This window comes from Asterias rubens, chromosome 6, assembly GCF_902459465.1.
Source record: "Asterias rubens chromosome 6, eAstRub1.3, whole genome shotgun sequence".
Classification (NCBI taxonomy): domain Eukaryota; kingdom Metazoa; phylum Echinodermata; class Asteroidea; order Forcipulatida; family Asteriidae; genus Asterias; species Asterias rubens.
Genome location: NC_047067.1, coordinates 14,015,694 through 14,030,488, shown reverse-complemented (window position 1 = coordinate 14,030,488; position 14,795 = coordinate 14,015,694). Strand labels below are relative to the sequence as shown.

At 38.1% G+C, this 14,795-nt stretch overlaps 1 protein-coding gene across 2 annotated transcripts in view; it reads right to left on the bottom strand.

Annotated features, from left to right (window-relative positions):
• Positions 1–4,811: 4,811 nt before the first annotated feature.
• The window catches only part of LOC117291838 (advillin-like), a 57,261-nt gene continuing 47,277 nt past the window's right edge, over positions 4,812–14,795 (bottom strand). The window contains exons 22-24 of one of the 2 annotated variants that reach the window (XM_033773770.1): positions 11,519–11,548; positions 9,245–9,352; positions 4,812–6,814 (exon numbers count right to left, since the gene is read on the bottom strand). In XM_033773770.1, the coding sequence (XP_033629661.1) occupies positions 6,701–6,814; positions 9,245–9,352; positions 11,519–11,548 (252 nt within the window). In that variant the 3' untranslated portion in view covers positions 4,812–6,700. The remainder of the gene's footprint in view (positions 6,815–9,244; positions 9,353–11,518; positions 11,549–14,795) is intronic. The other variant, XM_033773771.1, reaches the window with a different exon arrangement.

The following is a 14,795-nucleotide window of genomic DNA, read 5'->3' as shown; positions in this document are numbered from 1 at the left end:
TACTCGTAATCAAGTAAGGTTTTATGATGATAATTCTTTTGAGTAAGTACCAATAGTGTCCACTGCCTTTAAGTAAATTCAAAAGTTTACACACAAAAAAGGTTAATTTTAATTTTACAGATCTACATTATATTAAAACATTCACTTTGTTGTTGTTGCAATGTTCACAAATTGCTTGAGGTGAAACATTAAGACATTAAAGTTTGGTATGCATGGGTATTTAAATATAGGTCTTAAACATTAAGACATTAAAGTTTGGTAAGCATGGGTATATAAATATAGGTCTTAAATACATTTACCACTTTTATGGTCCAGTAACCCATCCTTTCATACTAAACATCCTTTGTCCTCGCCACTTCACTCCTATTGGTTCATAGCCACCAATAGACGGCGATTTGACGGCGAGTTGACACTTTGGTTTTCAAATGTTGCGCCCCGTGAAAAATAAAATAAAAGCACAAACAAATACATTCAATAGGCCTAACAATTCAATTTTCCACAAAGATACCTATCAACTCACCTGTGTTAGTTTTGCCAGAATTATAGCGACGGAACTGTCCGCCAAAAGTTAAAGAAATGTCTGACCAGAAATCGATTGAATGTGTTCGGCGATGTCTTCACTCAACCACGTTTCTTGAAGTAAAATGGCGACTAAACTGGTGCCTGACGGCCCGCATGTCTTTCAGTGTTTCAGGCTGCACATTCTCTGAGCGACGTCAAGATGCCAACCACGGTTGTATCCTCAGGGGGCGGAGCCTGGGATGTGAACCCCCTCCACAAAAAAAAACCTTTTAAAATGTAAATAACTTGGAAAAACGAACCTTGTTCCCTTTCCCCTCTCCGAAATGTTTGTAAGGAAATCGTAACAAACCGATTCCCTTTACCCTTTTCATTTTGAAAATTTTCGAGCAGGAAAAGGAAAAAGCAAACCCTTTTCCTTTTACCGTTTTGGAATCCACGGAAAGGAAAAACGCAAACGAAACCCTTTACCAGTGATCATGTCATGGAACGCCAAAGAGGCAATTAAAAAACGGTAAAGGGTTTACCGGGTTTGTATTTCGTTTTTTCTTTTGAAGATAAAAAAAAGGGTAATGGGTTAAGGGCTTGTGTTTCCCTGTTTCCTTTTTGAAGATTACAAAAGGGTAACGGGTTGAGGGTTTGTTTTTCGTTTTTCCTTTTGAAGATTAAAAAAGGGTAATGGGTGAAGGGTTTGTTTTACTTTTTCCTTTTTGAAGATTAAAAAAAGGTAGCGGGTAGAGGGTTTGTTTCTCGTTTTTCCTTTTGAAGATTAAAAAATGGGTAATGGGTAAAGGGTTTGTTTTCACGTTTTTCCTTTTTGAAGATTAAAAAATTGTAGCGGGTAGAGGGTTTGTTTCTCGTTTTTCCTTTTGAAGATTAAAAAGGGTAACGGGTAAAGGGTTTATTTTCCCTTTTTCCTTTTTGAAGATTAAAAAAGGTAGCGGGTAGAGGGTTTGTTTCTCGTTTTTCCTTTTGAAGATTAAAAAAAGGGTTATGGGTACAAGTTTTTTCCCCCAATTTCCATTGTGAAGATTAAAAAAGGGTAACGGTTAGAGGGTTTGTTTTTCGTTTTCCCTTTTTCTTTTTTGAAGATTAAAAAAGGGTAACGGGTAAAGGGTTGTTTTTCGTTTTCCTTTTGAAGATTATAAAAAAGGTAATGGGTAAAGGGTTTATTTTTCCCTTTTTCCTTTTTGAAGATTAAAAAAGGGTAACGGGTAAAGGATTTGTTTTTCGTTTTTCCTTTTGAAGATTAAAAAAACAAAAACGGTAAAGGGTAAAGGTTTTTCCCCCTTTTCCATTTTGAATATTAAAAAAAAACATATTGTAGCTTATGACATATTCGACATTTAATAAAAACGTGACCCCATGACCCTGCCTTCCGGTCCAAAACAGGAACTTTAAATGTAATTTAACTTGTCATCAAGTCATAATTTGTGTGCCATATTGTAGCTTATGGCACATTTAGCAATTTAGCAAAAACGTGCCCCCTTTCTGACCTTCCTTCCGGTCCAAACAGGAAGTTCATATTTAAAAATGTCAACTTCTGAACCGAACCAGGTGGGGTTGGGGCACGAATAAGGGTCCTTAGCTAGAATGAAGGTAAAGGTTAGGGTCGGGTTTAAAATAAGTTTTCGATTCAGTCAGAATGTTGATCAGGTTTAGGTTTTGGGGAACACTTAAAGTCAAAAAAGGGCCAGTCAAAGGCGAATGGTCTTATAACTAAAGCAATGAGTCGGAAAACTTCAAAGGAAAAGCTTTGTATTTGACTTAAAGACACTGGACACTATTGGTTATTGTCAAACAAAGACCAGTCTCCTCACCAGTGTATCTCAGCATACGCATAAAACAACAAACCAGTGACAATTTGAGCTCAATTGGCCGTCGAAGTTGCGAGATAATAATGAAAGAACACTCTTGTCACACGAAGTTGTGTACTTTCAGATGCTTGATTTCGAGACCTCAAAATCTAATTTTGATGAGGTCTCGAAATCAAGTTCGTGAAAAATTACTTCTTTCTCGAAAACTACGTTACTTCAGAGGGAGCCATTTCCCACAATGTTTTATACTATCAACCTCTCCACATACAAGTAAAGGTTTTATGGTAATAATTTTGAGTCATTACCAATAGTGTCCAGTGTCTTTAAAGACGAGCACATAATGTCTAGTTTTTAGTTTCCAAGCAAAAACCCAAAATAATGAATCTGAGATTGTCAATACAATAATGCATACTCTTAGTTGGTTTATTTCAAGGAACTTTTCCATGGCATGGCATAACTAACTTTATATCTATACGGCATTGCAGAACCAAAACACATGCAGTAATAATCTCTCAAACAAACGAGAAGAGTTAAAGATACAATACATGGGGGGAACAAGCAGCCAAATCTTAGCTTAAGTCAGGTAGCTACTTTTCTCTACTATATTTTGGATCGAATGAAAATACATTTTCCGGTTATAAGTTGTGTATTCTGTAGAACCTGCCAACTGATGTCACTTTTCTCTAGCATCGCCATGTGGAGTTGCGTTTCATAGCACAGTATATCGTGTACATTTATATTGTTATGTGTAAATACTCCAGCATGGCTGTGATGAAATAGTGACGCCATCTTAGAAAGGTCTCAATTCTGGGGATGAAATAAGTGTCCTGCACAATTTTAAGAATTTGTGGCAAGAATTTTGAATTGAAAAACTGGATTGTCACAAAGACATAAACCAATTAAAATTTCATGAAAATGGCTTTTAAGAGATTATCAGATTAGATTTTCCGGAGAACCTCATGTAATATGATGTATTCATAATCGGTAGTAATAAACTATGGATTTGAAAAATATTTGACAGCAGCACAGAAATATGTTATTTGAGTGCACAATTATACTCCACTCACAAATATTTTGGTTTCAATGTTTACCTTTTTCTATTACCATCACCATGTAAAACATCTCTGCTCAAGTATCCCATAGGGCTTTATAGGCCTATCAAGTATTAAAGTAGGCCCCTATCTATCTATAAACATTTCACCAAATATACAAACCAAAACAAAACTAATTCGAAATTTTCCAAAATAAAAACTTATTGATACTATAGAGCAAACACTTAACTAAAACGGGATAATCGAAAAAACAGACTTTAACTGTAATAAAGATGCCAAACGTTACCACCATTCAAACAAGAAAGTTTTTGAAAAAGGCAATTTCATAAAATACAACTAGTTCATTTAAATGTTCCAGATGATTATGGTTTTTTTTAAGTATAAGTCTCACAGCATTTTCACATGTACATTTTTTCCTGAACAGTTGGTATAAAACATATCAGCATTCCTTGATAGAAAAAAGGCATTTGATTTATTACTGATTCCATAGATCCTTGATTTGATTAAACGTACCTTCCAAATTGTATGATACAAGGCATTTCATTTTAAGCAGTTTCGAGAAAGCTCAAAATTTTTATGATAAAAAAAAATTAAGTATCCCATCTCAAGATGATTATGTACAGTAATCCCTCAACCAACGATCAAAATGTAGGTCATAAATATATCGGCACAAACATGTGAAATTATTGGCTAAAATACTCGCGTACAAAGAGTTGGATTAGATAAACAATATTAGAAGCTTCGCATGATTTCAAAAACTACTTTCTGTCTCGGGAAAATTTCTGTTAGTAAAGATTTGTTTGTCTTAATTGCAAATCTTGTTTTCCTCGGTAAAAATTTATCAAAACTTAATTCGTAAAATCTATCTCTAAAAGCTTTACTCTGAATAATCACGTGAATATTATTTTGCTATACTTTTTCTTTCTGCTATAATACACATTTCATTCTCTAATTGCATTTTAAAAATATAATTCCTTCATCGACATGAAGAATGAACTTCAAACACTCACTCCAAATAGTATTATCCTTCAAACAGCATTCACATTTGAGTATATTGGGTGCGTTCGTTTAGCTTCCCTGGGTCGACCCCGGTCTGCCCCCGGTACGTTCGAATAGCTTTGACGTCATTCCAGGGGCTCACCCGGGTCAGCCCCCAGTGTCCTGCTTGTGGAATGGGTCACTTGGGGGTGACCCGAGGTGCATGGCTTCACCACGAGAGGGCGAGCACGATCGTTCGATTAGTTCTCGTCAGGGGCTCACCCGAGTGAGCACCACGGGGTCGACCCAGGGAAGCTAATCGAACGCACCCATAATAAAAGACAATTCTGCATTTATCATAATGGATTAAAACACCACTCTTATATCAAGACTTTCTGTGTTTGTGAACGGACTCTATACAAAGGCACTCTATTAAACAAAAACATGTTATGATGACATTTGAGAGTTAGCGCTGTTTTGTTGTTATCCAACACTAGCTTTTCATGAAAGCTTCAAATTCACCGAGATTGAAATTTGTCCCTGTAAATACACACACACACACGCACACACTAGGGAAAATCAAACGGGGAAGAAAGGGATAAAAAAAGGTTTTGAAAGAATCTTCATTTTGTGAAATAAGAAGCAGCGGACATGAGAAACACATCCTGCCCAATTTCAAAGAGCTGCTTAAATAAGCACATGAAGCAGCTAAGCACAACAAAACTATGCTTACCAGTAAGGTAACCAGTTAAACTACCATGTCACATGTCTGTGACTGGTATCACAAACCTACCACAAACTTCAGTACAGCAAATGATGTTGCGCACTCCTGCTCATATTTGCTTAGCAGAAAACTGTTAAGCAATATGTTTTGCTTAAGCAGCCCTCTAAAATTGGGCCCTGATTAGGAATTGGGTAAAGAGCTTTGGAATGGAGTAACAAGAAAGACAGTGGGGGTGAAGATTTGAAAGACAGCAGAGCCAAGGCCCAGTGGCCACTTTTTAGTCCGCTTCTCTCTTCATTCTCTGATGAAAGCATTCATGCTCCGAAAGATGACTGGTTCTCATAAAAACATCAAAATTACAACAATGGATTCTAAGATGTCACCGACTTTAACTACTGGTTGTGGAGACTTCTCTCTGTCACATGCTCAACACAACATACACTTGACCCCACATAAAAAAAAAAACACCATCAGAAAAACACACATTCATTCATATAATAAAACTCACTAATAATGCTACTTAAACAAAAATTGACAAGAAAAAAAGTCTGTTTACCTTCCAAACCAGGAGTGCGCGCTGTCTGCAATTGCATTTGGAAAAATGTTTCAAGCAAGCTCGATTCTTGAAATGGAAAATCCAACACGATTTTGAGAGGAACAGTCAATGGGGCTTCTCTCGGTTAAAACTAGATCAACTTTAAGCAAGTTTGAGTGCGTACATTTTGTTCCACCTTAGTGACGTACTCACTTTAACAACTTGTTTGGAAGTCTATTTAGCCATCGGTACGGTATTCGACACTTCCATTGCTTTCCGCGGTATTCATTACTTCCATTGCTTTCTGCAATTTTGCTGTAGCGTCACTGATTCACTTCTGTGCCTTACGCCGGTTAGCAAGAAACGAGGCTACTGAGACATAGGAAGAAACCATAGTCCTGAGGCTGGTTCCAAATCAACCTTTAGTAAAATGACCTCTTGGAGGTTAAATGTCAAAGAGTGACCTCCGTAAAGGTCAAAGGGTAAGAAAAATAGGTTTGCCAGACAACTTATTAAAAAAAAACAGAATTATATATTCATGTGCTTATGTGAGTAATCTGAGTTTGTACTAATATTTCAACATCACCATCTTCACACTATCTTTCTGCTCGCATTAGGTAAATTTAAAAAACTTAAAATCTACATACAAAATATTTACCGCAGCAAACAATACAACGACTTTCTATCGTGTAAATTTAAAATGTATTAGTTTTATGTAGTTATTGAGTTCTGAATGATATTGAAAAATAAGATCATCAGCATTGATTGTTTAAAAAACAAGGTAATAATAAAGTTACCGCTACTACAGAATCCTGAGTACTTCTAAAAAGCTCAAACCTATTCCCTTTTGTGGCATGCAAGGTTAGCATCTGGCTGTTAAAACACTAGCTTAAAAATTCAACTCAATTGCCTCGAATAATTAACAACGCTACATTTTTAGATTCTCTATCCCGCATGCAGGGGCTCTTTGAAATATTATTTTCTTGGTTTCTTACGCCCTATGTAAAGTAGTCAAATTACAAGCCATAATTGTGTGACCGTTTTAAATGTGAAGACCCAAAAAACAAAAACCATCTCAGAATAACTTGTTGGTTTTTCGCAAGTTGTTTCTCTTCCAGCCAGGTAACTTGATGTACGCCTCAAATTTCATCTTGAAGACCTTCTCAAAGTCAGCAGCGGACAGATAATACTGCATTTGCGAAAAAACAAAGATGGACAGAAAAAAATGCTGATGTTGAATTTGTTTTTACTTGGTTTTCAAAAGGGATTTGAGGCATTGCATGGTGAGGTATCAATGTGTATTTGGTTTGCAGTAACACCATGTGTGTACCTACTTGCTGGGTTGATCATGTTCTTTTAATAATAGTGGCTTTTTATAGAGCGCTCAGGTCCATCAGGCACTAGACGTTTGTTTAACGTGTTGTATACCTGCACTTACTTTGGTTCTACAGTTTCATTTTTTGACTATGTAGACCTACTGTATTGAGATTATATTAACCTAGAATTCTACAGAGGGTGAAACCATAAAACAGCAGTTCCATCCAGGACTGCAACTTTGTAATTGTCTCAATACATGTATTCCTAATATAAGGCCTTTTCACACTAGTGACCTTCTATCCGTGTCGAACCTTATCTGGGTAGGGTCCGTGTTGGTTATGTAAAATTTCAACACGGATACAAACAGCTTCGCTTTCACACTAGCTCTGCGCGAAATCAGCTTTTTGGTAATACACGTGTAACTTTCAATCCGGATATTGTGCGATCGTTTCACACTGCAAGGTCTTACACGGATCGAAGCAGAACGCGGCTACTTTTTATGTACGCAGCGCCTTTTGTATGCTGTTTTTCTTTACGCGCTGGACAAATGTAGTGTGCGCGGATGGGGCCACGCACACTCTCAACACGGATCGAAAATTAACCCGGATGTGTTCACACTACGACTTTCGATCCGTGTTGGAATCTTCTACACAGATAGAGATTTATCAACCCATCTCCCGGGCAGGGTTGGTTTTGACACGGATAATGCGCCATATCCGGATCGACACCGTGTTGAAAAGTTGTAGTGTGAAAAGGTCAGTGCACATTATCCGGATCGTATCCGTGTCCAACACAGAGATTTTTTTGTAGTGTGAAAAGGCCTATAGTTAGAGGTAGAAGGGAACAGTCAAATAATGAGTTGTGTCATATATAACATGGCGTGGTTCAGAACTAAGAATGAGTGGAAACCAGTGAGGGAGCTATAGAATGTAACAGAGTAGATGAAATGTGAGTTTCAGTGTGAACCAAAGTCTGAAAGTGAAAGGTTGTGATGAGAGGGACTGCCAGCCACTGACTATCCAACAGAAGATTTGTGCATCAGTTGACAAAGATTACAGTTGTCAAAGCTAAGACTCAAAGACACTGGACACCTTTGGTAATTGTCAAAGACCAGTCTTCTCACTTGGTGTATCTCAACATACATGTATGCATAAAATAACAAACCTGTAAATATCTGAGCACAATCGATCATCGACGTTGCAATATAATAATGAAAGAAAAACACACCCTTGTCACATGAAGTGGTGTGCTTTAAGATGCTTGATTTCGAAACCTGAAAATCTAATTCTGAGGTCTCGAAAATCAAATTCGTGAAAAATTACCTCCGTCTCGCAAACAGAGATATAGACAAATATTTGGTTTTACCAACACTGATGTTTATAAAGCACTGTATACTCGGTACTTTCCCCGAGTTCTGTTAAAAAAATACAAATCACGGGCCCATAACTCGGGTGGGATTCGAACCCATGACCTTTGCAATTCTATAGCAGTGTCTTACCCACTAGACCACCTAAATTGCCCGGTAGCTAGAGGCAGTTCCAATCCTATGCTTTGTGAGAGTACAGAATATAGAGGGGTTGGGGAGGACGGTAGTGGAAAGAATGAGGGCAATGGCAGTGGAGATGTTGTGATTAGAGATCTAGAGATTGGTATGTAGGTGGCAGGTACAGTTTATAAAGGAGGTGGGGTGGGGTGGGGTGGGGTTGGTGTAAACGGGTAAAGGAGGGTAGCATCTGGTAAATGGGGTGTGGAATGGGAAGTTTGGGCGTTTCTGACAGGAGTGAATCAAAGATGATGAATATTGGGGGTATGCGATAGGAACTACAGGCTGGGCGAATAGTTTTGTTGAGAGGTGAGGTAATGACTAGGGGGCAGCCGGGTAGAATCTATTATATACCTCATGTATAGAATCCTCTAATCTGATTGGTTAAATGTGGAGTGGTGGAAATAGCTATGCCCCCTTTTTCTATCAAGATGACGTCATAGTGACTATGCCCGCTCTGAAAATAACGCAACTATGATATGTATAATGTACGACTAGCGTTCCGTGTCACGGCGCGACCTTTCTTCGCAGACGACCTTTCAATGCATAGTCAGAGTGTTGTTGATTAGAAGAATCTTTATTCGGTGTATAAAAGAAATATTGACTGCTTAATAATCGGGAACAGTTAAACTTGAAGGCCCTCGGTGATGTAAAACCATGGCTATGCCCTCAGCTTCACTTCAACTTGGGCCTATAATTTTAACTGTGCCCCTCATAGCAGTCATTATTTCCATACTATCAGTGGTTATATTATATTACCTCCTTCTTGCTATGGTCAATATCATCAGGCAGGTCGGCTGATTGGAGTTTCTCCAAGGAGTATTTGGGTAGTTCGTTGAAGTTCTCTCCTTCATCCTTCTTGGGAACCTTAAAAAACAAACGACAGAGATGCCACATCAAAATACAAATAGCATGAAATATGACTTGAATCGTCAGGTGAGTGTAAACCAAACAGGAAGTTCAAGTCACCATGATTAAAAGATGTGCTTCTTTGTCATACCTGAGCCTTCTTAAAGACCCTGGACACTATTGGTAATTGTCAAAGACCAGTCTTCTCACTTGGTGTATCTCAAGGTATGCATAAAATAACAAACCTAAGAAAATTTGAGCTCAATTGGTCGTCGAAGTTGGGAGAAAATAACAGAAAGAAAAAACACCTTGTCACACAAAATTGTGTGCTTTCAGATGCTTGATTTCGAGACCTCAAACTCTAAATCTGAGGTCTCGAAATCAATTTCTCGGAAAATTACTTCTTTCTCAAAAACTACGTTGCTTCAGAGGGAGCCGTTTCTCACAACTCGCAATCATCGTTTGTTTAATAGCAATAAATGTTCTTGTCAGGCACATAACAGGCACTGTGAAAATAAGCACAGGGCAGTCTGTTCTCGCCAGTTTAGTCAACCAGCTCTTATCAGCCCGCTCAAATTATTATTACTCAAAGGTGAAACAAACAGCATCGATTTTCATTGACCATAAAATACCCTGCTTAGGAAAGCATCAGCGACCTAATTTGCATATTGATCAAAGGCATTTTGTTACACTGGTAGAAAAATTTCATAATTTTTCTAGAAGAAGCCAGATTTCAAGCTGATTAGATTAGACTGAATTCAACCTGTATGAAAAAATTTTAGCCATACAACTGATAACCTGTGGAGGAAAAGTTTTGAGTTTGTTGGATTTCCCCCTGTTCTGTAACTTTCCCCTGTTCTGTAACTTTCCCCCTTCTGTAACTTTCCTCCATTCTGTAACTTTCCTCCATTCTGTAACTCTTCCCATTCTTTAAACTCTCCGCCTTGCAGTAACTTTCCCCCATTCGGTAACCTTTCCCCTGTTCTGTAACTTTCCCCCATTCTGTACCTTTCCCACTTTCTGTAACTCTCCCCATTCTGTTACTCTCCCCCATTCTGTAACTCTCCCCACTTTCTGTAACTCTCCCCCCTTTCTGTAACTCTCCCCCTTTCTGTAACTTTCCCACATTCTGTAATTTTTTCTCCATTCTGTTACTCTCGCCCATTCTGTAACTCTCCCCTTTTCTGTAAATTACCCCCATTCTGAAACTTTCCCCCATTTTGTAATTTCCCCACATTTTGTAACTTTCCCCCTCTCTAACTTTACCCCTTTCTGCAATTTTCCCCCATTCTGTAAATCTCCCCCATTCTGTAAATTTCCTCCATTCTGTAACTCTCCCCATTCTGTAACTGTCCCCCGGTGTGGTACTCTCCCCATTCTGTTACTTTCCACCATTCTGCAATTGTCCCCCGTTCTGTAACTTTTCCCGAATCTGTGACTCTTCCCCGTTCTGTAACTTCCCCATTCTGTGACTCTTCCATGTTCTGTAACTCTCACATTCTGTAATTCTTCCCAATTACTGAACTTCCCCCATTCTGTAACTTTCTCCCATTGTATAACCTTTCCCTGTTCTGTATCTCTCCCCATTCTGTATCTTTCCCCCGCTCAGTAAGTTTTCCCAACGTTCTGGATCTTCAGGCATCTCACAATCACAAACAGTATAAAATACAATCAGATATATACAATCAACAACAAAAATAATTATGTTGACATATAAATCAATCACTACAAAAACCAAATCACATACATACACAAATAAGTTAACAGCACAAAATCAGGGTAAATGCAGTAACTAACAATACATAATACATGATTTAAATACCTACATCTAAGTATTGCTTACCACAAAAAAATTGTTTCTTTAAAGTTATATTTGTATGTGAATACTTGCAAGTTTGACTTCATGCAACCCTGTATTATGTTTTAATGATGTTCTTCTTGTATTAAGTGATATGATTATGGGCTGTAATTTTAAAGTTTAAAATATAACAAATTTAGCATTATTCTGATCCAAAGATACTAGAAATTTACAAAGTGGATTACAGTGAACATGCAAAAACGTGAGGGTAAAAAAAAGAAAAAAAAAAAAAACTTACTTTTTCCTACAGACAATACAAATTGTTCTTTATTTTGAAATATGAATCCATTCATGCTTTGTCATATGTGGTAACCATAGCAACCTACCTGATCCATTCTCACTGTGATCGGAGTCAACTGCAGGATTAGAGTTAACAAACACAAACAAACAAAATGCAGAACAAAAAAGGGTTAAAAGGTCAAGACGTCAGATTTGGGGGCAACTCGGAGAACTAGTGCAAGCAGAGAGATTTGTAGGCAAAGTGGGGAGGAGTGCACAACGTAACAAAGACACTGGGGGTTGAGTGAGAGTACAAGAGGGATCGAATTCAGTTTTGTTTCATAACCATTTTCCATTAGACAGTCCTCAAGACAGAGGAAAAAATAAATTTCAATCTCTAACCTTGCGTTAAAAAGGTTGAAATGCCATTGTATACTTGATACTCTGGTTTTTTTTTACCAGATGAATAATATTGAAGTTGCATCAAAGTTAAGCACATTATTAGAGGTTCTTTTTGATAAATGTTTGTTTAATGTTTCAGAATTTGGCCTGTGCACAAAAAATAAGAAATAACTACAAAATCTCTGCATTCAGGTACTGTTTAATACAGATAATCTTCCACCACAATAAATTGATTTTTCCATTTTAATCATGAATGTTAAATGACATTAGCTATGAGACTAAAACATTGTCACTATGATGTCCACTTTGATTTTTCTCTCGTTCTAGTGAGTGTGTCTTAGAGTAACACCGACTCTGATGAAATGATGGTTGCAAGGCGCTTCTCGTTTTCCTTTCACGCACAGCGCGGTCAACTCACCAACAGCACCGCATCGATCACCCCACACACCGGCCACCTGACTTAGCCCACTCACCGCTGCGAGACGTTGAGTGGGCTAAGTCAGTTGAGTGTGTAGGGCGGTCCATGCAGGCGCTGTTGGTGAGTTGACCGCGCTGTGCGTGAAAGGAAAACGAGAAACTTCTTGCACCAAGACTACCAAGGGAGTTGAAGTTGGGATTGGGGAACAGTACACAAGAGGATAAGTTTCTACAAACACAACGGACATTACACCATAAACACTACATGAAAGTGATCTCGGGAATGGTTGATTGATAACATGGCGACTGTCTGCCTATGGTCTGCCAACTGGGAAATCTAAACGTAATGTAGACACAGTGCATGCACACACGCCACCTAAAACGCGCACTGCAAATGGTAACATGAGGAAATCCGACTCCAAAAATGTCGCAACCAAGATTGATTGTAATTTGTTTTTACCCTTACACCGATATGTACTCAAATACCTTAAAGGTACTATTTGTAACTACTGAAAATAATTATTAACATAAAACCTTACGTTGTAACAAGTAATGGGGAGAGGTTGGTAGTATAAAACATTGTGAGAAACGGTTCCCTCTGAAGTGGAGTAGTTTTTGAGAACGAAGTAATTTTCCATGAATTTGATTTCGAGACCTCAGATTTAGAATTTGAGGGTTCGAAATCAAGTATCTGAAAGCACACAAGGGTGTTTTTTCTTTCATTATTATCACGCAACTTCGATGACCGATTGAGCTCAAATTTGCACCAGTTTGTTATTTTATGCATTTGTTGAGATACAGCAAGTGAGAAGACTGGTCTTTGACAATTACCAACAGTGTCCACTGTCTTTAAAAGGTTACTCTGCATGAAATGAGCTGCCTGGAGTGAAGTTCAGAAACCAGTGTTGTGCCAGCCTTATGGCAATATCCTCGCACAATAAATGAAATATGGAAGTTGGAGTGAAGTTAGCCCCCTTTCGGTTGCAGTGGTACAAACAAAAATACCGGAAATCGGATGTTTACCAGCCAATGAGTGGTGACGAATGGGAGATAAGGGTTAAGAAGTTATACAAATCCAGTAAGAGCAAGGTTGTGCACAAACTGTATGCACAGTATTAGTCGAGCATCTGCATCTTTGAATGGATTGAGGAATGGTGTCTCGTTGTGACGATGAAAGATGACTTTATGTTGCCATGGTAACATGTTCAAACCTTCCTACCTTTACCTGATGCAATATGGGTGCTTTCTAGGTGGAAAACATGTTGTGTATCTTACATGAAGCATGCTTGAATGTGTGCGTATACCATTGGTAAAATTAAAATTACATAACCTTTTATTCTCCAACATGTAATTATGTTTTTTACACGTTTTGAAGATGACATGAACTTTAGTAATGTACACAACCAGTAAAAGCAAAGTATCCATTCTCAAATGGATCAATGACTGGTCATGATTCTCAAATGGATCAATGACTGGTCATGATTCTCAAATGGATCAATGACTGGTCATGATTCTCAAATGGATCAATGACTGGTCATGATTCTCAAATGGATCAACGACTGGTCATGATTCTCAAATGGATCAACAACTGGTCATGATTCTCAAATGGATCAACAACTGGTCATGATTCTCAAATGGATCAACGACTGGTCATGATTCTCAAATGGATCAATGACTGGTCATGATTCTCATATGGATCAATGACTGGTCATGATTCTCATATGGATCAATGACTGGTCAGGTTTCTTCAATGGACCAATGACTGGTCTTGATTCTAAAATGGATCAATGACTGGTCTTGATTCTAAAATGGATCAATGACTGGCCATAATTCTAAAATGGATCATGGGTCAAAGGCTGGCCAAGATTCTCAAATGGATCAACAACTGGTCACGATAATCCATGTGAGAATGTTAACACATTCTAATGGGTGATTCTGAGTTAATAGTATACTAAACGTGTACGTAACCTTAAAGGTCATGAAGTCTAGATACATGTACTCACATTACCATGGTTGGGTTCAGAATGATGATATGTAACCACTACCTTAATCTAAAACATGAAACTCTCTGTGACTTCTTGTAATATGAAATGAACTAATCCATGAAGCACCGTACCTTAATGCTTTGACCAGTCACAATAGCAAATGCGCATTCAAAGTCCAACAAGCTCAAAGAACCGTGTTAAAATGCCAAAGCGCAAACCAGCTGCTTTTGCAGGCAACCTCTGCTTCAATGCATGTTAATGAGCTTTGCATGGTGTGGAGAAATAAGGAGAAACTATAAATAAATAGTAAACTTGCGGGTAAAACCATTTGTAAATCTCTTAGGGCGAGTGTCGTCTCTGAAACGACCCGGTTTGGTCTCTGAAAAGAGCCGGTTTAAACAGTATACTCTAATCGTCTCCTGAAGACGAGCAGAGTATACTGTTTGAAACGTCGAGACCAAACCTATTTACATGTATTTATAGTTTTTCCTGATCTTTGGTTGGTTTGTACAGCTGGAAGGTACGGGCAACATGGTTGTCCATACACATGGTTGTCCATACACATGGTTGTCCATACACA